We start from the raw sequence: 23,755 nt of genomic DNA on the forward strand, positions 1-23,755 counted from the left end.
CCACCCAGGTGCCCAGGACTAATTTTTAAAATATGTTTTATATCCTAACTAAGGGCCTTACCTTAGCACAGGTCAAAGTCAGCTAGGAAACATAATTTTAGTAGCGTGTATGTGTACAACCATCACCACACCCAAATGATGTGGCTGGTTAGAAAAACTCTGTACATGTACGCCAGCCACAAAACTATTGGCATTCCTGCTTGGTTCCAAGATTCAGACAACCTGCTATCTTCATTCCTCCTTAAACATTGTTATGAGTGATATAACAGACAGGTTAATTGCAGATGAGAGAAAACAAACCTAAACATTTTAGTTCCAACTCATCAGTCGTACCCTATGAGGAAGAAACTCTGATGATACAGACATTGCTTTTCAAAGCAATGCAAGCACACCCCAGGGTACACAATGTCGGTTCAAGGAAGAGGAGAAATTAAAGCGCTATCTTACGGGATCATCAAACTCCTTCAGTATTTTGGGGAGCGAGGGACCAGTTGTTATTAAAGCTAATAAGGGAAAACTTCCATTTTCAAATTAAAACCAAGCTTGATGATATTTGAAAGTTTTACTTAGAAGTGAGTGAAGCAGACAAGTCATGTTGTTCAGTAGCATTGGTTTCCAGCTACATTTCCATATTTGGAGGATCCTCTACCATGGTCACTGGGTGCCACATTTAAATTTTTTTGACATGGTTTCTTAATTGAAAATGGAATAATAGTAAATTATCTATAACTAGTGAGTAGTTCTTTAGTCAACAGTTAAAAATGGTTCGTTTTGTTGCTTTGGTTTGGGAAGCCAATCATTCCAGAATGGAATTGCCCCCAGGAGAAATGTATAGCTCCTGTCCATTCTCCCTCATTCCATCCTCAAAAAAGAAATGCTGATCTGGATTGATCAGGTTCAGGAACTTGTTCTCTTTTGTGATTTTATTGCTTGAGATTTCTCTTGCATTTCCAGGCCTTGAGGTTGGAAGATAAAGAGAGCTTCCTAGCCTCAGTTAGGTTTGAGCATCTCGTTCTACCTCATTTTTGGCTTTCTCATTTCGCTGGACTTGTCAGTAGTACTTTTTCCATTAAGGGACTCCTTTGCCCTAGGAAGTTGTAGAGCGGGCCATGTGGACCAGCTATGGAGTCACATGTTATATATTCAGAGTCATAAAGCAACATATTCTCTTACTTCTCCTTATTGGCTGGGTTTCTCTTCTTAGAACCTGCCTTTCCCTCAGTGAGGCACATAAGAGTCAAGCTAGGAGTGTGGGGGTAGGAAGAAACAGGTATAGAAGCCTGTTGACCTCTTTTGATCTCCTTAGAACCGACTCTACTTACTGCAAAAGAAGCCCTTCATATGTTTTAATCCAATTAAAAGAAGACTTCATTTGGCATCGGAGGAAAAGCCTCATAGTAATAAAAAGCAGTTCTTTATTTGGCCTTGAGTTTAGGATTTAACTTGGGGGTAGAAGCAGGGAGAGGGATATCATGAGCAATGTCATGACAAAGTTCAAGAATTTGGACTTGGGATCCCTTTGCCAATGCCAACTGAATACCAAATAGACATGAAGTATTTTATTACTCCATTTTTGTGTGTAGTAAGAGGTAGTATCTTATAAGATTATTATAAATTGTCAGAGAATTATACATTGTTCCAATGATTTATACTTTGGGAAATTGCTTGCTTTTTCTAAAGGGACAACCAGTGACTAAAAATCTTTTGAAAGAACCTATAGTAATGAGGACAATGAAATATGTGAAGCTGATTTCTATCAGTGTGATCATTTTATCTTTATCAGATGTTCTCATTTCAATTATATTTCAATATTTAATTTGTTTGAAAAATTTATACTAGTCACCTAATAGCTACAGAAGGAAGTACCTATTTTGAAGGAAAAAAAAGCCATTAACAGGTAAACATTTTGATCAATAGAGAAAAGTATGTAAGAAAAAACCTTTCCCCCTCTTGATAAAGAGGTTAAATGCTTTCTAGCTAAAGGATGAAATAAAAAAACACCAAGAAAAGGGACAGGGTGGCTCGATTATGGACATGGGGGAGGGTATGTGCTATGGTGAGTGCTGTGAAGTGTGTAAGCCAATGATTCACAGACCTGTACCCCTGAGGCAAATAATACATTGTATGTTATTTAAAAAGAAAAAAGACACACACACACACACACACACACCAAGAAAGACTTCACGGGAGCAATTAGTAGGATGGTGGAAATGATGCATTATTAAAACATTCGCTAACTAAATACGTTTCAGGTTTTAACAAAAGAATATAATGAAGGCAGATAAATTTATCGTTATAAAATTACACTGAGGTCCAACACTATAGGTGGAATAATATGACACCGAAACCAGGAAGTCAGTGCCATGAATGCAATCTCTTGCTCTTCCCTTTCAATGCGATGACAAAGTAGTCATTATAATTAGGATGAGTCTTTCCTTCGACTGCTCTCATGTGGTATCTGAAATTTATTTCTAGTCTAAAACACAGAATGAAGAGTTTAATGGCACACTTGTTCCATGAAATCTTGACCATGCTTTTAACTCACATGGTTTAATACAAGCTGGTTTTTGGAAAGACACTGGTAAGCACGGATCATGTTCAAGTATGTCCTTCAGCAACTGCTCTCCTCTGCAGCTGCCTTTCTCCTCCCCCGTCTCTTCTGTTAACTACTTGTCTTAGTAATAGTTCATGTATTTAGTCAATTCATTTACACTATCAATCAACTATAAAAGATAGTGCAATTGATTAAATAAAGGGTTCCAAACTGGTTAGAAGGCAAATTCAACTAACAGACATATTTGCTTTGATCCACTGGATTCAAAAAATCTAGAAATATCACAAAAAATTTTTAGATTTCTAGGTTTCTCTTGATAAATCAGAAGAACTTTCAGCACTGGACCTGAATTTTATGTGACTAGAGCTGGAGTAAAATATAAGAATGCACACTTGGGGTAAATCCCACCTCTGTATTGCTTACAGCCAGCCAGGTTCACTCATGCAATACCTCGTTGGCCCCTATCGGCTTGTGAATATGTGATCCTTGGATGATATTGACATGGGTGACAGTGGTACAGGTGGTATGCAGACGCGCGTATGCAACAAACATTCAACCAAGATGGCTTAACAAATAGTCTCAGCCCATTATCACCTGAGTTATTCACTTCTCCCACAGTATTTGATGGGCTATCAAATACCAAAATATTCTTTTAGGGATAAACAAAATGGATTCTTAATTATAAATACCATGAAAAGAGAACTTCCCGTATCCACAAAGTTGCATGCTAATCCCATGAGACCTTTATCCCTACTTTGTTCTCTTTTTCTTGAGTTTTTTCTTTCCCAAATGTATCACAGAGAAGTAATAATCTATTTTTTTAAAGAAGATTTATTTTGGATTAAGTGATTTCATGGTGCAAAATGGTTTTAAACAAAAATAGAGATCAGTATGAAAATAAAACAAATTGTACACATTAAAATATCTTTCCCTCAAAGCATTTTGGAATCATAAAAAAATACAACACAAAAGTCAGGGGTTCAGGTGAGGATAAGAATACAAGCTTTCCAGAAAACCAACATCTAGTCTACATTTCAGAGTCTCAGGCTCCATTTAATACCACCCACAAATCATTTCTAGGATGTCAACAATCTGCATTATTTGCACTGGAAAAAAATAGATGAAATTTAAATATAAGGTGAAGTGAGAACTGTCAGGTCTTAAAGTCAATACTAAATACCTCCCGTTAGTTCTCTGTTAAAAGTCACACTGGACGAATACGAAGCTTAAATCAACTCAACAAAAATAGAAAGAAACATAGCTCTTGACTGTGACACATGGAATAATGGACACGTGGCTGGAGTTGGTGAAAAGAAATGGAAAGGCTTAAAAAAATACATCACCTGTGCTCTACTGAAATCTTAGAAATAAATATGGTTTTTTTTTTTTTACAGAGCCTTAATATTAAAAAGTAAGCGTTATTATAAAATTAGATTAATACTTTCAGTAAGAGGCAAGAGAGATGCATGTATTTCTATTTTGGAATGCCTGCATCCCTATTATAAAAACATGTAATCTTATGCACTTTCCAATATATTAACAGCTTCAGATTTTACTTACGATATCACATAAAGAAAAATAGGTTGTAATAACAGCTTTTAAAGCATTAAGGTCCTAAAAGAACATTCAGGTCTGTGTGTTTCCTGGTTAGTACTTCCCAGGTATTTCTTGAACATTATCCATCCTCTTTTACAGAAGGTGTAGTAACTGGAAGTTTACTGATGGTTCCTTACCTGCATCAGTAATAGCTAACTCAGCCTGAATCCCACCAGAGACCTATCGACACTTCTCAGGGAGGTAATGTCCTAAGAGAAAATTAGATGGAAAGATATCACCTGCCCAAGGCCACTAGATGCTAAGATCATGTATGTAAATATGATTACTCTGTTTTTTTCCCCAGAAGCCCTAAAACTAGGGCCAGCCAATGCTGCTGAACTGTGCCATCATGAAAGCCAAGTAAACTGCCTAGCAGAGTAAGTCTGAGCCAATGTGTTTTCAGTCTTGATCAGCTTCCTGGAAAATTGGAAACACTGATCAGGTCTCCATTTGCAATTCGGCAACCCAATTCTTGAGTTTCTGCTTCCTGGATTAATAGGGAACATTTAACTAACCACTAGAAACCACGAAAATGTCCCAAAAGCTCTATTCTCATGTCAAAGAATGTCTGCTGAGAAACAAATTAAGCATCATAAGTATGTCAGGCTACACCATTTTTTTTTTAACTTATAAAGTTCAATAATAGCCACAGTAATTCTGAAGTTAAACCAAATCCACAACATAATTTAATGCTAAATTGTCAAATTTTCCTGATTCATCTGTGGGTTAGCTTTAATACTTTCAAGTTCTGTTGTGCAATACCGAAGATGTTATCAGCCTACCGAAGTTACACAGCGAGGCTAATTTCCCACCAGGCAGATTATCAAGCAGTGTCCTCACTAGGCAGCAGGACGTTCTTTTCTTCTTTTCTTCCCGAAGGTCAGAAACCAAATTGAAGCCCAAAGGTGATCTTCCCAGCCCTTGTTTTTACTTTCCCTTTGCTAGGATCCTGTCTTAACCATCCCTGCATTCCTTCTGGCCCAAAGTTCTGTGATTAGGGGCAGCACGCACACGCGTTATATCCTTTGTCCCAGTTCTTTGGAAGGCAGCTACCTCCCAGAGTCTTGACAGTTGGTCAGGAATTAGCACTGGGTTCCGGCCGGGGTGGAACACAACTGCTGGGCTTCTCTTGTCTGCTTTTCGCTTGAATCGCCCCTCCCGTGGGCAGCCATTGGCCTTAGTTTAGAAAGCTTTAATGTCTCTCGTCTTCCTCTGCTTCCATGTGAGATAAACAAATCTACCACCTGCCTTGGGAATCTCTCCAACACAATTTAGTTGAAAAGACCTTCAGACTCTTTACTGTAAGATGTTTTCTTACATTTCTTAAAGATGTTTAGAAGTGGTCAAGTCATAAATACAACTTGTGCAGAAAGACAGACAAAAATGGAGTGACTATGAAGAGGACAGAAAGGAAAAGAGAATCTGCAAGGGTTCCTTCATCCATAGCACTGGAGCCTACCTCCCAGACCTTCTAGATCCATCCTCATTAAGAATTAAAAAATAAAATAAGGTTAGTGATTAAAGCGGGTTTTCTTCCCCATTTTTATGCTTCCAAATAATAATAAACCACACTCCTGTAGAAATCCACCAAATGCCATAATTTTGCAATGTTTTAAATTTCTCATAACAAGTAGTAAAATGCAAGTATTAAGTCCATGAGGAGTTTTTTCCCCACGAATATACTAGTACCTTCCAGAAGCTTTTCAGAACGTGACGCATTTTAAAAATGTTTGAAAAAAATGAGAATTTGGGCAGATGCAACATCTTGCAAGATTCACTGAGAGTGGAATATGTTTGTAGAAACATCAGTCTCCACATTGTTTGAAACGAAAACTAGAGTTGTAACCATTAAGTGTGGAAATTGATCCATGAAAATCAACCTCCACCCAGCTGGGTTTGATACCTTTTACCCCCCAGAAGCATGAGAGCAGCAACAGATTTAAGATGGCACACGGGAAAGCACTTTGAAACTCCAAAGCGATGCCCACACATATTCTACCCTTACCGCTCATCATTTTCGATACAGTTTCAGCACGTCTCATGGTTAATGCAGGTGAAACGGATTTCCCTTCGAGTATAGGATGTCCACTAAATAATACACCCAACATACGCCACAAAATTGTGACCACACTTCTTTAGCCAAGATCCATTTGTTTTTGTGCACAAAATAAACGTCCTGACCCCCGAAGTGGGTTGGGCTCGAGGACTGGGGATTTTTCCCCCTGAAAACTGAAGTTACATAGAAGTGCAGATGAGAGGAGAAACAGAGGGAAAATACTGGAGTTAATTTTGCCATTTCTCTGATTATTTGAAGATCCTTGAGCTGCTCCTTCATGGTTCAGCTCCTCGCCTGAGCACTTTAAACCCTAGTGTGTGAAAGCGCCCTGGGCCTCCCCGCCGGACCAGTGCTGACACACTATCACATGCCATTAGTTACCAAGAGAAAGAGCATTTATGTGATTTTTATTTTTAGCCACACAGTATCTCCCATGTATGAAGGCTTCAGGGGATTTCCCAGATGGAATAAGCCATTCTCTCTTTATTCCTTAATTGTAGAACATACCAAATTTTATTAAAAATACTTTTTTTTAAACCTTGGTGTCTATTTCTGAGACTGTGAGCTTCCCAAGGGCAGGTTTTGAATCCTGTGGCTCCATCACCAAACCCAGGGGCTAGTACAGAGTGAAGGGCAACAGCGTGCCTCTTGCTTCATGTACACGACGTTCTGCATACATACGCAATGCTTCGTGACGGTCTTTTATAGTAGAAGACCGTGTACTATAAGCGTCACTCAAGAATTTTTTAAAGAAAACGAGACCACACAGCCAAGTCATCTAGTCTCAGAGTCTAGAAGAAAATATTTAGGGACATTTCTATTTGTAGGGGATATTCAAGTCTAATTTATTCTGTGGAAATGTTACGTAATGTTTTTATAGTGACTATTGGACTTTTTTGTTTTACTAATTAAGAATAATAGGTCAGTTATCATGGTGTTCCGATATGCTAAGCACATCTTCCTTAATTCCCAGTTCTGAGAACTAGAGCAGCAGTCGCTTTGGGAAGAAGTTAGATGCTTTAACGAGAAATATTTTTGTTAGGATTAATTAAAGAGATGCATATTATTTCAAACCTCTTTTACCCAATAATGTGGAATATGGTAACACAGTATCACAAACCAAAATGAAAGCTAACATGGTTAGCTTCGATTTTTGAAAGAAATGTGTAACCTTTTACACTAGCTACTTAGAGAATGCCAGCTCTGAACCATCAAGGATGTGTGTGTGTCTGTGTGTGTGTTTAAGTATGTTATAACTAAATTTCCTCTTAATGAAAAAAATACAAACAAGTAAAAATAGTTTGCAAAATTAAATATATACTTATATTCATGATCAGTAAGTACAAACTAACATCTCCAATTAAAACTTTTTTCTCTTCCCTTTTTCTCTGGTCCAGTTATAGTACACAGATAAATCCTTCTTTCTTATCTTTAGATTTTGGTAACCTTTTTTGGGGAACGTTTCCCCATGCTCAGGAATGTTGCATAGTTCAGGAATGCAACACGAGTGATATTCCTCTGGAGGGTCTCAGTAGTAAACACAGCTTAACCAACAATTAGTTCTTACAAACCACCTGTGAAAACCATGCATGTGACCCTATAAAATACAAGATGGCCAACATCCCATAATAGGAATCCCATGGCTACTTATAATTCTCAAAGAGGTGTTGGGGCAATGCCTGTAAAACCACAGGCTGGCAAACCAAATGTTAATCCAATGCTTTTATTATCCATGATTTAACTTCACTCTACTGAAGAACTGACTCCAATTAGTTATGGCCATAAGTCAAGAAATAAACAATGATGTGGAGTAACCCTAAAAGCAATAAAAATGAAGAACATCCTCTGATAAAATTATGCAGAAATAACATTAGTGATATCATGCAGTTTCTGAGATACCATAGAAAAATTGTTTCTTAATATTGATAAGAAAATTATGCATCAGTGAAAATGCAGGCTTAGAAATATAGTACTGAGAGTTTCAATTTGTGATGTCTTCATCGATGAGGGAAAATGGAATTCTTATTACTAAAGAGAGCTGATCTCTTGGGTGTTGCTGATGGCTCCCTAAATGAGCTTTGTGTTTAATGAGGCTGTACAAATAAAAAGCAGTGGGGGAAATACGAAATATCTGTATTAAATGCCATCCTGTAAAGTATTTGATGGATGGAAGAAGTCTAATGCATTTTAAATAAATGCATATCATACTATCACATATAGTGAGTCTTAAAAAATTATTACTTAGATGCACAGTCCTTGTAGTGGTAGACACGGCACTGTGAGGAAGTCTGATTTAGAAGCGATTTTCTATTACATCTGTTATGTGATGGAGTTGCTGTTAGTCGTAATGTCCCTTCAACTTTGGTACATTCAGTGCAAAATATTTCGGGGAATTTTTTTGTACCTTTATAAAAATAAAAGGCCCTTTTGTTCTCTTGAGAGTGCTTAAAAGGATACGTACTAGCATGATGCCTGAGTAAGCATGGAACATGGAAATGGAGCAGGCGATACACACAGTATGACAGGCAGGTTCTTATATACATCTCCAAGAACATAAATATAATGAACCTATGAAAAATAAAACAGAACTCACGTGTAGTTTTTCCTGATATGCTGTGATTAATTGCTAGTTATTTTTAAGTTGTTTTCATGCATTATAAAGCATAAAATCTGTCATTAGTTATTCATAGTATAACAGTTTGTCTTCAGCCTTAATTACACACATTTCACTTGGCATTTACATTGTCACAGACCACCTTATTGCAAATCTGTAAAGTTACCTCATGTTGACTGGGTTTCATTTTTGCTTGTGTCCCATGAAAGCTGAAACCTATGGTGCACACCATGCAGGCACTCGGAAGCAAGAAAATGAACATTCTGCTATAACGTAGGGCTTCAGTGAGTGTACTTTTAGGAAACATGTTGGTTTTTGTTATATTATTTAACTTGCACTAATTTGGAGATTGGGCCAAGTGCTGCCAGTGTGGCTTGATCCACGTTCAGTGGTAAGTTTCAAGGTTCTCCTGAGTCCCTAAAAGTGACCATGGATCTGATCGTGTACAGGTTTGTCTTTGTCTTGGAACATAACACAAATGGAAAAAAGTTTGGCAGTCAACAACAGTTGATTGAAAGACTGTTGGGTTGTTCCCTGGGCATCAAGCTCACCCCAATCCTTCTGAGAGGACTCATCACCACTATCCGGTCCCCAAATGGGACAGCGTGTGTGTTCCTGGACAATCAGAGCATTCAGCTTTACTCTAACGGAAGTGCACTCTTCCAGCTTCCAATGTTCAGCCATTCTTCAAGAGGGCAGCTTCTGAACTTGCCCGTCCGTACGGAGCCCGACATTGCTTTTCCAGGTCACTCAAGTCCAAAGGTGCTGGTCTCTTCCACTGCGGTCAAGAGTTTTTCATAAAGCATGGAGAAGCTTGGGTACGGCGGGAGATCCAGGCGGTTAAAGCACGTGTGAGCTCTGCAACAGAAGCAGCAGACATAGATGAGACCGCTCTGAGTGAGAGGAGACCGCCGTGTGTGTGTGTGTGTGTGTGTGTGTGCGCGCGCAAGCGCGTGTGTTCATGCTTGTCTTTCATATGCAGAATGGCTTATGGCCAATCTTCACACTTTTTTGGGAGGATCTGAAATTATTTTAATTTCTAAAGAGAAATAGGATATTTAAAAAATATTTTCTTTATGTTTTCACAACCATTTCAAATTCACATTACATACATATTACTATTTGTTTAGTTGTCGAAGAAGTGCAAAGACAAGTTTGTTTTTTTTGTATCTCTTTTGATGTCAGATATTTTTTTTAAAGTTTTTATTTGAATTCCAGTTAGTTAACATACAGTGTAATGTCAGTTTCAGGTGTACTCATGTAGTGATTCAATACTTACATGGACATGAATATCAATTCTGGCAAAATAATTCATTTTGCATTTGTCTGGATGTCTCGGAAAGTCTACAGTTTTACATTTTTTCATTTTATTGGGCAGGGAAGAGCACTGAGTGTCTCTGAGGATCTGCCTCATGGCTTAGAGTCTTGGGGAAATTCCCTGGCTGGATTTTTCCTATCGAGGTCAGTAGACCATTGTTACTTCTTTCAACCCTGTGCTATAATCTGTTTTCTCCTAACTCACAGTACAAAATAATGTCCATTTAAATCATTACATTAAGCATTCTTTTTTAGAAATACCTCCCCTTTGCCATGATAGGAAAAAAATATGCTTTCCTGTTATTTGCACCTGAATCACAATAAGAAATAGACAGTTTCCAAAATAGTACATCTTATCAGGAAACAAATCTGCACTTTTGACATGGATAGGAAGCATTTTATTCTGAACATACCACAGCTTGTTTGTGAAAGCTAAACAACTTGGACACACACCAAAAAATGCTCCTGGATTAATATGGAATTTTAGGAGCTATGCTTATTGATGGACTATTTTACAAAGTCACATGTTTACATTTTCATTCTTATAAATCACTCTAACACTTAGGAAGTAAATATAATGACATTCCTACATGCAGTGGAAAGATCAGAAGTTTGGAGCTGGACAGACCCAGGTTTGAATTCTAGCTCTACCAACACGCTGAGTGATTTGGAGTTATTAAAACTCTCTGAGACTATTTTCTTACCTATAATATGAGAGTCATATCATTTGTCGCAGAAGGATACAAGGATTAAATCAAATAACAGAAGCATTTTTTTTTTTTTTTAAAGCATGCTTAGTATAACGCCTGGCTCACATTCTCTGATGAAGTTATTAGTGAGAGATGTATTTTTAGCTACATTTCATTACCATTAAAAGGATTTGCTCTAGGGGCGCCTGAGTGGCTCAGTCCTTAAGCGTCTGCCTTCAGCTCCGGTCATGATCCCAGAATCCTGGGATCAAGTCCTGCATCCGGCTCCCTGCTTGGCAGGAAGCCTGCCTCTCCTTCTCCCACTCCCCCTGCTTGTCTCTTGCTATCTCTCTGTGTCAAATAAATAAAATCTTAATAAAAAAAAAAGATTTGCTCTAGAAGCCTTCATTAAATTGCCAAAAGATAATCATGACTCATGGAAATGATGAGATAACAAAGAGATAATAAAGCAGGTGTGTGGCCGCATCCATTATTAGGTCAGGAATGCAAAGGAGCTCAGTTAATAAGAATTCAGTTTAAGGACACAGTGTCGGCTCAGAGCCTCTGACTCTTGTTACTACAAACACTTGTATATATATTGGGTGGAAGTCCTCTAATTACTCTTTGCAGCCAAACACATTTTTAATAAAATAAATTATTTCAGAATTGCATTTGATATAATTCTTGTTAAAAATTTCTTATCATACCTTCCATACACTGGAACCTCAAGGAAGAAGTTTAACCTTTTTAAAAATTGAACTAGCATATGAGGAGACAGTCCCAGGAATGATTTAAGATCTACCTTTTGTATAGAATTTTTAAAGGAAATATAGAATTATTAAATGAAGAATTTATCTCTGTACTAGGAAAACAGGAAGAAGCAGAGAAGTAAAATATGTTTTTAATATAATTATATTCCAGACTTTGTGTGCTGGACACATAATACTCACTATCCATTAGACTAAAAGATGATATTCCTTTAAATGAAATTTAAAATGCTGCATTTCTTTGGACACCAACATAGCTGAGCATCTTTCTCCAGGACAACTTGCTTACAACATTTCCTATTTTGGGACCTCCGTGTTCATCTCCTTGGCCTATTTATCTTTTTAAGTTTTTTTTTTACTGTGATAAAACATACATCACATAAAATGGATCACTTTGGTCATTTTTAAATGCACAATTCTGTAGCAGTAAGTACACAGACAGTGTTTTGCAATCATCACTACCACTCATCTCTGAAACTTCTAAATCTTTCCAGCCTGAAACTCGGTACCCACTGCACACTAACTCCATCCTCTCCCATGCCTGCAAGCGCAATTCTATTCACTACAGATCTGACTATAGAAGGTACCGCAGGTATGTGGAATTATACAGTATTTGTATTGCATAATGTTTTCTTAGCATAATGTTTTCCAGGTCCACGTTATGACATGGGTCAGCATTTCATTTCTTTTTAAGGTTGAACAATATTCCATTGTAGGGATTTACTGCATTTTGTTCATCCATCCATCCATCGGTGGACACTTGGATTGTTGCCATCTTTTGGCTATTATAAAAAATCTTGTTATGTACATTGGTGTACGAATATCCATTCAAGTCCCTGTTTTCAATTCTTTTAGGTATATACCGAGGAGTGGAAATGCTAGATCATATAGCAATTCTACTGCACATCTTTGAAGGAGCTGCCGTACCATTGTCCACAGCAGCTGCATCATTCTATACTCCCATCAGCAGTGTACAAGGTTCCAATTTGCCTCCATCTTCATCAATATTGTTATTATCATTATTTTTATAACAGCCATCCTACGGGTGTGAAGTCCATTTGTCATTTAAGGCTTCATGATTTCCTATTGATTTGTACAAATACTACAAAATAAAGAGATGAGCTCTTGCATTATCTCCTGCTAATCGCTTTCAGCCTGTTCACTTTTTATTTAGTTATGCATTTTATTTACAGAGCAATACTAATCTGAAACATTGTCATTATGTCTGTAGTGTGTTGATATGAGATGTGTTGGGAAAGTGATCACTATTGCTTACACCTAGTTGGAGGTTTTGTTGTCTATGCTTTCGTGGTAGTGTTGGTATAGTGTTATAGGTTGACTTAGGGATAATTCTTCCTAAAAGAGTAACTTCATAGTTGTAATCTTGAATAAATATGACTGAACTCATTTTCATGAATTGAGTCATATTGGGTGAATTGGGAAATAAAAATAATTCAAGATGATCTGCTCTCTAGATAAGCCATAATCCCTAATTAATGTCTTAGTTGCTTAGGATGGGACACGACTGGAGATGCAATTTATCTATCACACTCTTGTTAAGCCTGTTCCTTCCCTCTTGACGACCAAATACCTTCCCTTACTGAAGGATATTTTTAGCTAATTAAGAATGCACAAAATGGTCACATACATTGGAATGAGAATTCATTCAATGTTTCAAGTCCCCAATTAAGTTCTTGCAAATACTTAGTTGTAGAATTTTAATTCATTGTGGTTTTATGGTAGGCAGAATTCTAAGATGACCCATGCCTTTGTATAAACCCCATCTCTCAAGTATGAGTGGGATGTGTAACTCACTTTTTTTTTTTTTTAAGAATTTATTTAACAGAGAGATACATAGCAAGAAAAGGAACACAAGCAGGGGGAGTGGGAGAGAGAGAAACAGGCTTCCTGCTGAGCAGGGGGCCTGATGCAGGGCTTGATCCCAGCACCCTGGGACCATGTCCCAAGCTGACTGTAGATGCCTAATGACAGAGCCACCCAGACTCCCCTGTAACTCACTCACAACCCATGGGGTAAGGCAAAGGTAAAGGTATATTTTAGATGTAACTAAAGCTAATCAGTTGATTTTAAGTGAAACAAAAGGGTAATTATCCTGAGTTGGCTGGACCTAATTAGGTAAGACCCTTAAAAAGGCATCAGGGAGGTCAGAGACTATCACTGTTGCTGGATTTGAAATAACCTGCCATGAGCTCTATAGCTACAATTCTGCCAACATCCTGAAAGAGTCTGGAAGCAGGTCCTTCGCCAGTTGAGCCTCCGGATGAGAATGTGGTCCAGCCGATACCTTGATGTCAGTCTTGCGAGATGCTGAACAAAAGACCCAGCTAAGCCACGCAAGGGCTCCTGATCCATAGAAGCGTGATATAATTGTGTGTTTTAAGCTACTAAGTTTGTGGTAATTCATTAGGCAATAATAGAAAATCACTATCGGTCTCAAGAGAGTAGAATTAGTCCAAGAACAGTGTGAGGAATGAAGGGCGACAGTAGAATCGCCCCATCAAGGTCAGGTAGTGGGTCACAGCCGGGAGCAAACAGCCCAGGCTTCTGAGCAGAGGAACAGGAACTCTGCACGTTTCTTGGCAGTTTCTGTAGGATCTTATCCAGTAAACCCTTCAGCCTGAGTACTCTTTTCTCTAAAGACTCAGTTCTCAACACAAAGGTAAAGACTGGACAAGTTTTCTTTTTATCATCTTGAGTCACAAGATGTAATCATCATTACTGATCCAGAATCGAAGATAATCACTGCTTCCTAAATTATATCTAGTTGCAAAACATATGGTCACTATAGCTGAACTCTTCCTCTAATAAGCTGAACAGCTTCTCTAGAAAATGTTTCATGAGGATGGAGGGGAAAACTGCAGAAAGATTAAGTGGTTTTCCCAAGGTCAAAGTTGAGTCAGTGGCCAAATCAAAAACAGGACCCCAACCTAGGGGAAGTCCAACACCACGCCGAAAGCAGGAAGACTAATGCTCATTAGCTCTGTTCTTTCAGTTCTTTCTGGAAGTCCGAGTGTTAATCTCGTATTACTCCTGACTGAACTGCTAGCCTGAACATCCTACTAGGTTATATAGATTTTGAGGACAAGGATTAGCAAGAAAAGCTTCAAGTATATATTTTTAATGAGTGACTCAGTCACGATATGCAGTAGCTCTGGGGGAAATGGTCCAAATTAGGTCAGTGTCAGTCCAGAAAACCCTGGGAGATACCGGGGGATTTTTAGGCTTGGCTCAAACCCTTCAGTTCTATCTCTGGCTCACCAGAAAGCAGAGAAACTCTGAGCAACACACCGGAGGGCATCAGAATCACCCTAGAAACTGTTTACAATGGAGATTTTTGGCTGCATCCCCTGAGATGCTAATTCAGAAATTTGAGGGTGGGCCCAAGAATCTGTATTTTAACAATCACTACACGTGAGTCAGACGCAGGTGGTCCCCGCTGCTGGAGACATCAAATGGATGAGAAATAAGATATCTACGTTGGCCATCTACACCAGCGTTTTGTATGTTTGCAAAAATTTCAAAACTCCTTATAAACAAGACAGCATTGCTAATAAGGAAATTGAGGAATAGTGTGGTTAAATCGGTTACCCAATATTTACCATCAACCTGCGGTATGAGCCAAGGACAGGAAAAAAAAAAAAAAAGCAAAAGCAAAACAAAACACAATCCTCTGAGGCTTTTCACACCCCCTCTCCCACCCCATTCCAAGTCCTAAGAAAACTCCAGCACAAAGTAACAGGAGGCCCTTGGACTCTGTTGATATTGGCAGCAAAAAGCACATCCAGTTATTCAGTCTCAATAAAAGGACATTTTTCAAATCTTTCAAAGCCAGCCACACTAAGGCTATAATGAGTTTACCTCATTTCAATCTTTGCAGCCAGAACCACTCAAGGAGGGCAGGTCTGAAACCCATCTTTGGGAAATCACGCTGGCATCAATATAAAGAAAATTTAAAGCCCTCCAGACATCTGGTCTGACTTAATCTCTTGGTGCTCTCTGTATTCGTCAAATGTTAACCAGGAGGCCACATGCCTACCCTCTCTTCCTTCCTACACACAGACAAGTCAATTACCCGAATCCAGTGAGCCAGAAGTACCACAATTACATCTAAACTTTCCACGATCAGTTAAACGATTAAGGAATTTCTCTTTCTCTGTACTTATTATTTTATTCCCCATTTTCCCAGAACTGATTTTTACTAGCCTATAAAGACTCAAAATATAAGACAAATAAGAACTTAGAATCAAGATTTTAAATTAAGAAAGAAAACAAGGGATAGAGAAAGAGGGAGAAAGGAGAAAGCCACGCACCTCGTTTTATCTAGTAGATGTAGTCTTAGAAATAAAATGGTTTGAATCTAATAAATACTTTCTATTTGCATTATGGTTTAAAAGGTGCTTTGCTAATAACTCTCTTTTTTCATTTGGCAGTGGTGCTGAAGCTTTCAGGTTTTGGTTTCCTTATCCCATTCCTTCCTCTTCTTCATGTAATTAATAAATCAAAAAACAAAAACGAGCATTTTGGAAAATTCTTAAGGAATCTTGGAACAGATCACTTTTTAATATCAACATTTCTTTGGAAATGTGAGTAGTCCTGACCTAAATTACCTGTCACATCCACATTTTGCCTGTGGGAGAGTGTGTCCACAGGATTTCCCTAAGGGAATCAGGTGTGACTGCAGTTCTAGTGGTCCGGACTGCTGGAGGCAGGGGCCAGAGTCAGCCTGGAGCTGGGCCATAGAGCAGGCAAAGGGGGGCTTCCTCTGGGCTCTCCAGAACCTCTAATTTGGGGATCCAAAGACTCTTCAGGCAGCATCCAAGCTTGTTCACCTATAGAACATCTTTTATGATTTCTCCCCTCGAAGGTGCCATATTTGAAACCTTGTCTTTCTCATACAAAGTGCTCTGACAATTAAAAATTAATTTTTCAATTTGCACAACATTTCATTTAGTCCTTCATTCACTGAACAAATACTTACTGAGCTCATATTTCATGCCAGGCATTGAGCTGTCCCCTAGCAGATGAGAAAGAAAAGCCTGGCCTCTGGCCACGAGGAGAGTTTACGTTCTGGCATCAAAATGTGCAAGCAAATGGACCCCCTACAGCTTGTGCGGTCTGTACCCTGTACTAGGGGATCTGACTGGGGAGAGGGGGCACCAAAATCCAGGCTGCCTTTGGCTCTGTTCACCAAATCCTGAGCCCTGACTCAGGGCCGCATTTCTCTACAAGACTGCAAGACACCTTTGTCTAATTAATTCAAAAGATCCATACAAGTGGCCTTGTACACAATTTTAATATACTGAGTTATAAGTCTGCTCAGCAGAGTCAGAAAGGCTTTAAGTGGACCTTATTTGTGCCTTGAAGGATGTGTAGATGTATAAGATTTTTCTGGATAAACTACAAGGAGAAGGATGTTCCTAGCAGACTGCCCCAGAGTATGGGGAAACTCCACATCCTCAGGAAACTTGAGAAGTAAAGTACTTGAGTGACAGTAGCCAAGGCTGGACCACAAGCCAGTTAGGGAGGCAAGACCACATCAGGAAGTAAGGTGTGTTCATGCAAAGACCTCTTCCATTTCTTCCGTGGATGAAAGGTAGCCAGTGACTAGCTACGGGGAGTCAGATGGCAGAGGTACCACTCAACAAAGCAGGGGACATATGAAACGGGTGGGAGCTACATGATGGATTCAGCGTTTGTAATCAGCATGAGAAATTCAAAGTTCCCAATGGCACAGAAAGATAAAGTTCAATTAAAGTAATCCAGGGATTGTGCCGTTAGCCTAGATAGATTTAGAAACACTAATAAAGGTAAAATTTCCATTACGATTATTAAAATATTCATAATTTCTCTAATATTACCATTAATATCTTCTTAGGCCATGATATTTAAAGCAGGAATTTCTGCTAAGACCAGTTCATAAATATTTGTGTAACCCGTGGTGGTACAAAGTTCCTCACCAGGTGTTCCATAAATGCCAATCAAGGGAAGGGAATTCTGGCCTGTACCATCTCCATCCCTCAGCTGTCATATATACCATTTGGTGGCCAATGACGTTGGTTTTCTGTTCATTCAAACTCCTTTATTACTTCCATCTGTTAAGACCCACACGGACAGAGATCAATTTATATTTCCCAGAAGGTTTTGTACATACTAATGCATGGATATCAGAAGGCTTTTTTAGAGGAATCTTATCTACTAACTAACGTCTTATGCTGATTTCACTAGGTCACCTTGGTTAAAATGTACTTGCACTTAGAAATACAGTTTGGAATGACCCCACAGCGGGAAGTCCTGCATCCAGGGGTAAGAGCGGAAGGAACTGTCCCAACTATGCAGTATGGGCAGATAACTTCTTTGCCCGTGGGTGGCTCTGGGAAAATATGAAGACAACATCCTTGTCAAACGTAAGAATTTAAACCCCATAGAAGAAAACTCAGTAAGGAACGGTTCCAGGACGAAAAGTCTTGAAGTCCAAACAAACATATAAATATCTTGGGTTGATATAGCACATTTCTTGCATACCTAAAGATGGTAAAATACCAAGCCAGCTCTGCAAAGTATGTATCGGGAACAAGAGTAATAATGGCCGAATTTGCTGGATGATGTGTTAGGCCTCATTTTAAGCCCTTAGCCTGCATTATCCGCGTTCATTCTCAAGACTGCTTTGTGAAGTAATGACTCGCATTTACTTTACTTGCTCCGATGAGAGTACAGAGATACTAAAGTGATTTTGGTATATGTTGTCTGCAGTGATCCATAGTCATAACCCAAGTTGAAGAATTCCCTAAGAACGTATTCATCGAGTACAAATGACGTGCCAGGGCTCCACACTAGGGCAAAGCCACACTCAATTCCCAGAGTCCTTGTTCTCACGGGTTTAGATCCCAGAGGAAGAGATGGGTAATCAGCAAGTAAACCAATAACTAAACAGAATGATCAAACTGAGGTAAGTCTTATGAGGGAAATAAGACATGGCAGAGTGACAGATGCACCGGGAGCGGCAGCATGGACGGTCTTCCTGAGGAGAACAAGAATTTCTTGGCTTTTTTTTTTTTTTTTGGTAAAAACTTTTCATAAGAATAAAAAGCATAGTTTTAAAAATGAAAAAAGTTACATCTTTAAAAAAATATTTTTTTAAAGTTCCAGTCCATGAGAAAAACTATCTTCCCGAGACACCCATTTCATAATTAATTCTTGCTTATTTCTTAGTTTGGGTCTGCATTTCGTTCATAATAATTTCCAGACGCAGCCATTTTCAAGAAGTTTCCTCCTTCGACAAAACCATCACCCACTCCATTACTGCAGCTCTCCAACTCCTCGGCCACATCACCCCACTTGGCAAGAACCCTCAGAGATGAACATATATAAACTCCATACTGTGCTGGCAGAGAGTACTTGCCCTGCATTTTCCAGGCTGGCACGGTAGCCTCCTGTTTGTCGGATGCTGAAGAGCAACTGCTATAACGTGAACGGACGGTCTCCTAAGTCCTTCGGAGCCCTGGGGGATGGGAAATCTACAGAAATGCAAAATCCAGAGCTAAGTACCAACCACAAGTGGAGGGAGTCCAGCAATGTGTTCAGGCCCTAAGCCTCTGTGGAGACACCCGTCTGCCTCCATCAGTCTTTATCGTCTGGCTCTCTAGTTTCGTCACCACCACGAAGAGAGGAAAAAGAGCCACGGATTCAGCAAGTGCCGGCTTCAGACAACCCTATATACTTTCCTACACTTCTTGGCCCACAGTGTGAGTAGGGCTACCACAAAGCGAGACCAGGGAATCTTAGAAAATAAGACTCACATCTGCTTGCTAGAAAGGTTGAAAGGGCCTCAATCACCCATGTCTAGAAAGACTAGGATGCCCTCCTGTTTGCCAGGAGTGCCCGCCCCACTTCCAGCTCTCTGGGGTGCAGCTTCCCCTGCCTGACACGAGGCGAGGCCAGACTGCTCAGAGAATGCATTTTGTCACTGAGAAGGACAGCCACCTGTTTTGTCTCCGGTCTGTTCAATGTCCTATTTTACACGTCAAACACTGTCTCATTAATCAGAAAAAGAAATACTCTGGGGTTGCCCAGCATGAGACAGACCGGCTCTTTAGCTCTGCGACTTGAACCTATCAGGAAATAGCAGGAAAAATGGCTTCAGGGAATCTACTTTGATGGTAGGAGAAAAGGCCGAAGTCATCTCCGCCCTTGGAGGTCTTTTTTACACTTAAGTAACACCCCCCATTTCATGAAGGATGATGATAATGTCACCAGCGAAGAAATCGCTTCTGATAACACTATGTGGTCATGCATTGAAGTTCTTCTTTTTATGTCTTTCCTCCAAGTGTACTTTTTTTGTGCAGCAAATTCTCATAGCTATAGCCGTAGGCTGGGCTACAGAAGAGTCAGGATCCGGGGCTAAAAGAACAAAGCTCTTCTCATTCCTCGGCTCTCATAGGCACCTTCTCACCAACTTGCCACACACTTTGTGAGCACAGCATTGTTACTCCTCTTCTTCCGAGGCGGATCTGGCCTGCTGCTGAGGACCAGATAGCCCGGGCCTCCCATACCTCTCCACTAGGTAAGCGGCTGTGAACCAGAACAGCCAGAGAGCTCTCCCTCCCAGTCAGATCTGAGAAGTTAGGCCTTGTTATAGACAAGCTAGGAAAATAGTCTGCTTGCCTGATGTGCTTCCTATCATCTTTGTTTATGTTTTTTTACAACGTGGGTAAAACTAGGAATGTAGAACCAACCTTGGGTCAGAATAAAGAAAGGAAGAAACAACGCCCGTTGCCCAACCGTGAGTGTGTAACAATAGTGAGAACACCGTCATCTGTGATGAGTCAGCACGTGGACTTCCCGGAGCTCTCGGGGGAAGCAGAGAGTGAATCCAGTCTGACCCTCAACATTTTCTCCAACCTGTGCTTCTCACTTCTTGCTCAGCCAAACCTAACACACCACCCCCTCTCCCTGGCCTTTTGCACATCAAGAGATTTTCCGGTTCCAGAGTTAGTTGGTGGCAGAGGCAGGCCCAAACCCAGGTCCTCTAGCTCCCAGCCCTGTGCTCACTCCAGTATGTTACCACCTGGCATATGCTGCCACTACTAACTGGATGCTTACTCAGAGCCAGGGTCAGCACTGACTGCTTGACATGAACTACTTCATTTAGTCCTCAGGATTACCAGCCTACAAGGTTAACAAGGAAACTGAGGCTCAGCAAGATGAAGCGACTTCTCCAAGACCCCACGGCGAGGGGGATGGTCCAGTCTCTCCGAAGCTAGGTTTTATGTCCACACCATAGCACCGTTCTCTGCTCACCAGGTTCTATGAAAATCGTAGTGATTAAGTGTGAACAACCGATACATCTGCTTATTGGTGCAGTTTATTCCATCTACTTTACAAAAGCAAATCTTCAGAAAAACAGATTTCAAGAGAAAGGGGACCCAATTCATCTGCCCTTTCCTGCCTCTTGATGCTGATGCTGGAGTTCCTCAGAAAGATGAGAAGCCTTCATCGGGAAGTGTGAATCTGCTTATGTGTTTAAGTTGTGTGCTGTGTGTGTAGGGGGGTGATTCAGGAATACATAAACATATTTCTTTAAATAATAAAATTACAGTCTCCCAAATTTGGAACATCGGGTATGCCGGGTAATACGTAGGTGTCCGGATGTAGTGCCTCTGTTCCCAGATGGACATGTACCCGAGGAGACTGGGGAGGCTGCGACCAGCCCAGAGCTTGCGCCGTTCACTGCTGTCTGTATGGGTACTTTCAGCGCCCCACTTGTCATGTGCTGGGGCTTAGAACATAATCCTTAAGAAACAGTGTTCTGTGATCGCTAAGAAGAAATTCTTGTTAATAGTTTTCTCAAAGTCGCTTTTACTTAAAAAAAAAAACCAACTCAGGATGACATCTTCGGGTACCTAATGCCACTTAGGAAGACCACAACTACCACCTTACAGTTTTACATTTATTAGTCGTAGCGAAGTAATTTTCTGCCACTCCAGGGAAATGCATCATCTTATCATGAGTGAGAAGTCGAGGCAGAGAGCATGCGCATGGAACGGAGGTGTGTGCTGTCTAAGCCAAGGAGGCACAGAGGACAGTAACAGGATTTTGTATTCTTTCAAAACCACAATGGCAGTTTCTAGAGAAGGGATTCTAAATAGTTATTAATATAAACACAAAATAAGCGCTTCATTTAACATCTAAATTTTTCAGCTGTAATCCTAAGAAGCCAGAATGTGATGACCAACGTTGTTTTACTAAAGTTAACAAATGCTTTGGTTATGATCCATTTTGTATTATAAGAGAAGATATTTGTAAATGATATATCTGATAAGAGCTTAATAGCCAAAATATAGAGAGAAATTATACAACTCAAAACCAAAAAACATAAATAACCCGATTAAAAATGCGCCAAGGACCTGAAGAGAGATTCTTCCAAAGAAGACACACAGATGGCCAAGAGACACATGAAAACATGCTCAACATCACTCATCCTCAGGGAAATGGAAATCAAAACCATAATGAGACACCACATTACACCTGTCAGGATGGTTAAAATAAAAAAGACAAAAATAGTAAGTGTTGGCAAGAATGAGGAGAAAAAGGAACCACTGGGCACTGCTTGTGGGAGTGCAAACTTGCGCAGCCTCTGTGGAGGAGACTTGGAGACTCCTCAAAGAACTGGAAAGAGAAATACCATGTGATCCAGTAATTCCACTACTGGGTTTTTACCCAAAGAAAATGAAAACACTATTTCAAAAGGATATATGCACCCCGATGTTTACTGCGGCACTATTTATAAAAGCCAAGATATGGAAGCAATCCATACTGACGGATGAAGGGATAAAGAAGAGGTGGGGTGTGCTCGTATCGCACACACATGCGCACAAACACATGCGCGCACGGATGTTACACAGCCATAAAGAGGATGAGATCTTACCATCTGCAACAACACGGATGAACCCAGAGTATCTTGTTAAGTGAAATAAGTCAGAGAGAGAAAGACAAATACCCTATGATTTCACTTATCTGTGGGAATCTAAAAAACAAAAATGAATAAACAAATACAAAGCAGAAAGAGACTCACCAAGACAGAGAACAAACTTACGGTTGCCAAAGGGAGGGGGGAATGGAGGGTGGTCAAAATGGGAGAAGGGGAGAGGGAGATACAGGTTTGGAGTTACTGAAAGAATAAGTTATGAGAATGGAAAGCACCCAGAGGGAATACTGTCAATGACATTGTAAGTATGATGTATCCGGACAGACAGTAACTGCACTTGTGAACACAGCATAACAGCGTAACATACAGACTTGTCAAATCACTATGTTGTACACTGGAAACTACTGTAACAGCATGGGTCAATTTCACTTCAATAAAAAAAGAAGACAATGATATGTATATATGCATTTTAAGTGCGACAGGAAGATTTTTTACTCCTCCATATAGAAAGGTGATCAAAGATAAATTCATTCTAAAATATTTTTTCCGCCCTCCCAAAATTTTAACATAAAACAGTAATTAATCAATACATACATAAGTTAAAGGTCTCCCTAGAATACCGTAGTGACAGGAAAGAAATGTTTTATATCTTACCTGGGAAGAGCAGTGATTTTCCCCCATTTCTCCACACAGAACCTTCTTGGGCCATTACTCCCTCGGAGAGAAGCAAAGCCTTCATAGGGAATGCTGGACGTGCCTGTGACAAACTGTCCACCAAGAAAACAGAAGGACATGGTGAAACCAAGAGACTAGCCACTACGAGCCACAGGGCATCACTCACACGCAAGGCGCTTCAGGAAGAGCAGTGGGCTGTCACTGGTGGGAGAGCCCGAAGGCTACACTCAGTGGGTGTGGGACAACCGAACACAGGAATTTTGACAAAGAGCTCGGGAATGCTAAGGAAGGAGAGTGAAATAAAAAGGAAAAGGGAATGCGGAGGGCTTGTAGCGGATAAGGCATTCTGTACAGCTAACCAGCAGAGAAGACTAAACTGGGTCCATTTCCTGCTACAGATTCATAAAGTGTCAATTGACCTAAGTCTGCTGAGCATCAGTCCCCAATCAGCTCAAGGTGAGTAAAGGTAGGACCAGATCCTTGATCCAAAGGAGCAAAGACCCAGTCTCCTCATAAGTCTGAGCCCAAGTACCCAGAAGGCT

At 40.0% G+C, this 23,755-nt stretch overlaps 1 protein-coding gene and 1 long non-coding RNA gene across 6 annotated transcripts in view; one reads left to right on the plus strand and one right to left on the minus strand.

The window, feature by feature from the left end:
- Positions 1-2,122: 2,122 nt before the first annotated feature.
- On the plus strand, positions 2,123-13,000 carry LOC123391640. Of its 2 annotated transcripts, XR_006606331.1 has the most exons (3): positions 2,123-4,351; positions 4,455-4,527; positions 5,480-13,000. It is a non-coding gene; the product is annotated as an uncharacterized LOC123391640 (long non-coding RNA). The 2 variants fall into 2 exon arrangements; XR_006606330.1 differs by having other exon boundaries at positions 4,455-13,000.
- HECW2 (HECT, C2 and WW domain containing E3 ubiquitin protein ligase 2) overlaps positions 7,504-23,755 on the minus strand; it is a 224,044-nt gene continuing 207,792 nt past the window's right edge. For all 4 annotated transcript variants that reach the window (XM_045078498.1, XM_045078497.1, XM_045078499.1 and 1 more), the window contains 2 exons: positions 23,193-23,305; positions 7,504-9,678 (listed from right to left, as the gene is read on the minus strand). In XM_045078498.1, the coding sequence (XP_044934433.1) occupies positions 9,567-9,678; positions 23,193-23,305 (225 nt within the window). In that variant the 3' untranslated portion in view covers positions 7,504-9,566. The remainder of the gene's footprint in view (positions 9,679-23,192; positions 23,306-23,755) is intronic.

The sequence above is a fragment of the Mustela putorius genome, unplaced genomic scaffold (assembly GCF_011764305.1).
Source record: "Mustela putorius furo isolate JIRA1106 unplaced genomic scaffold, ASM1176430v1.1 tig00000275_pilon_pilon_pilon, whole genome shotgun sequence".
NCBI classification, from domain to species: domain Eukaryota; kingdom Metazoa; phylum Chordata; class Mammalia; order Carnivora; family Mustelidae; genus Mustela; species Mustela putorius.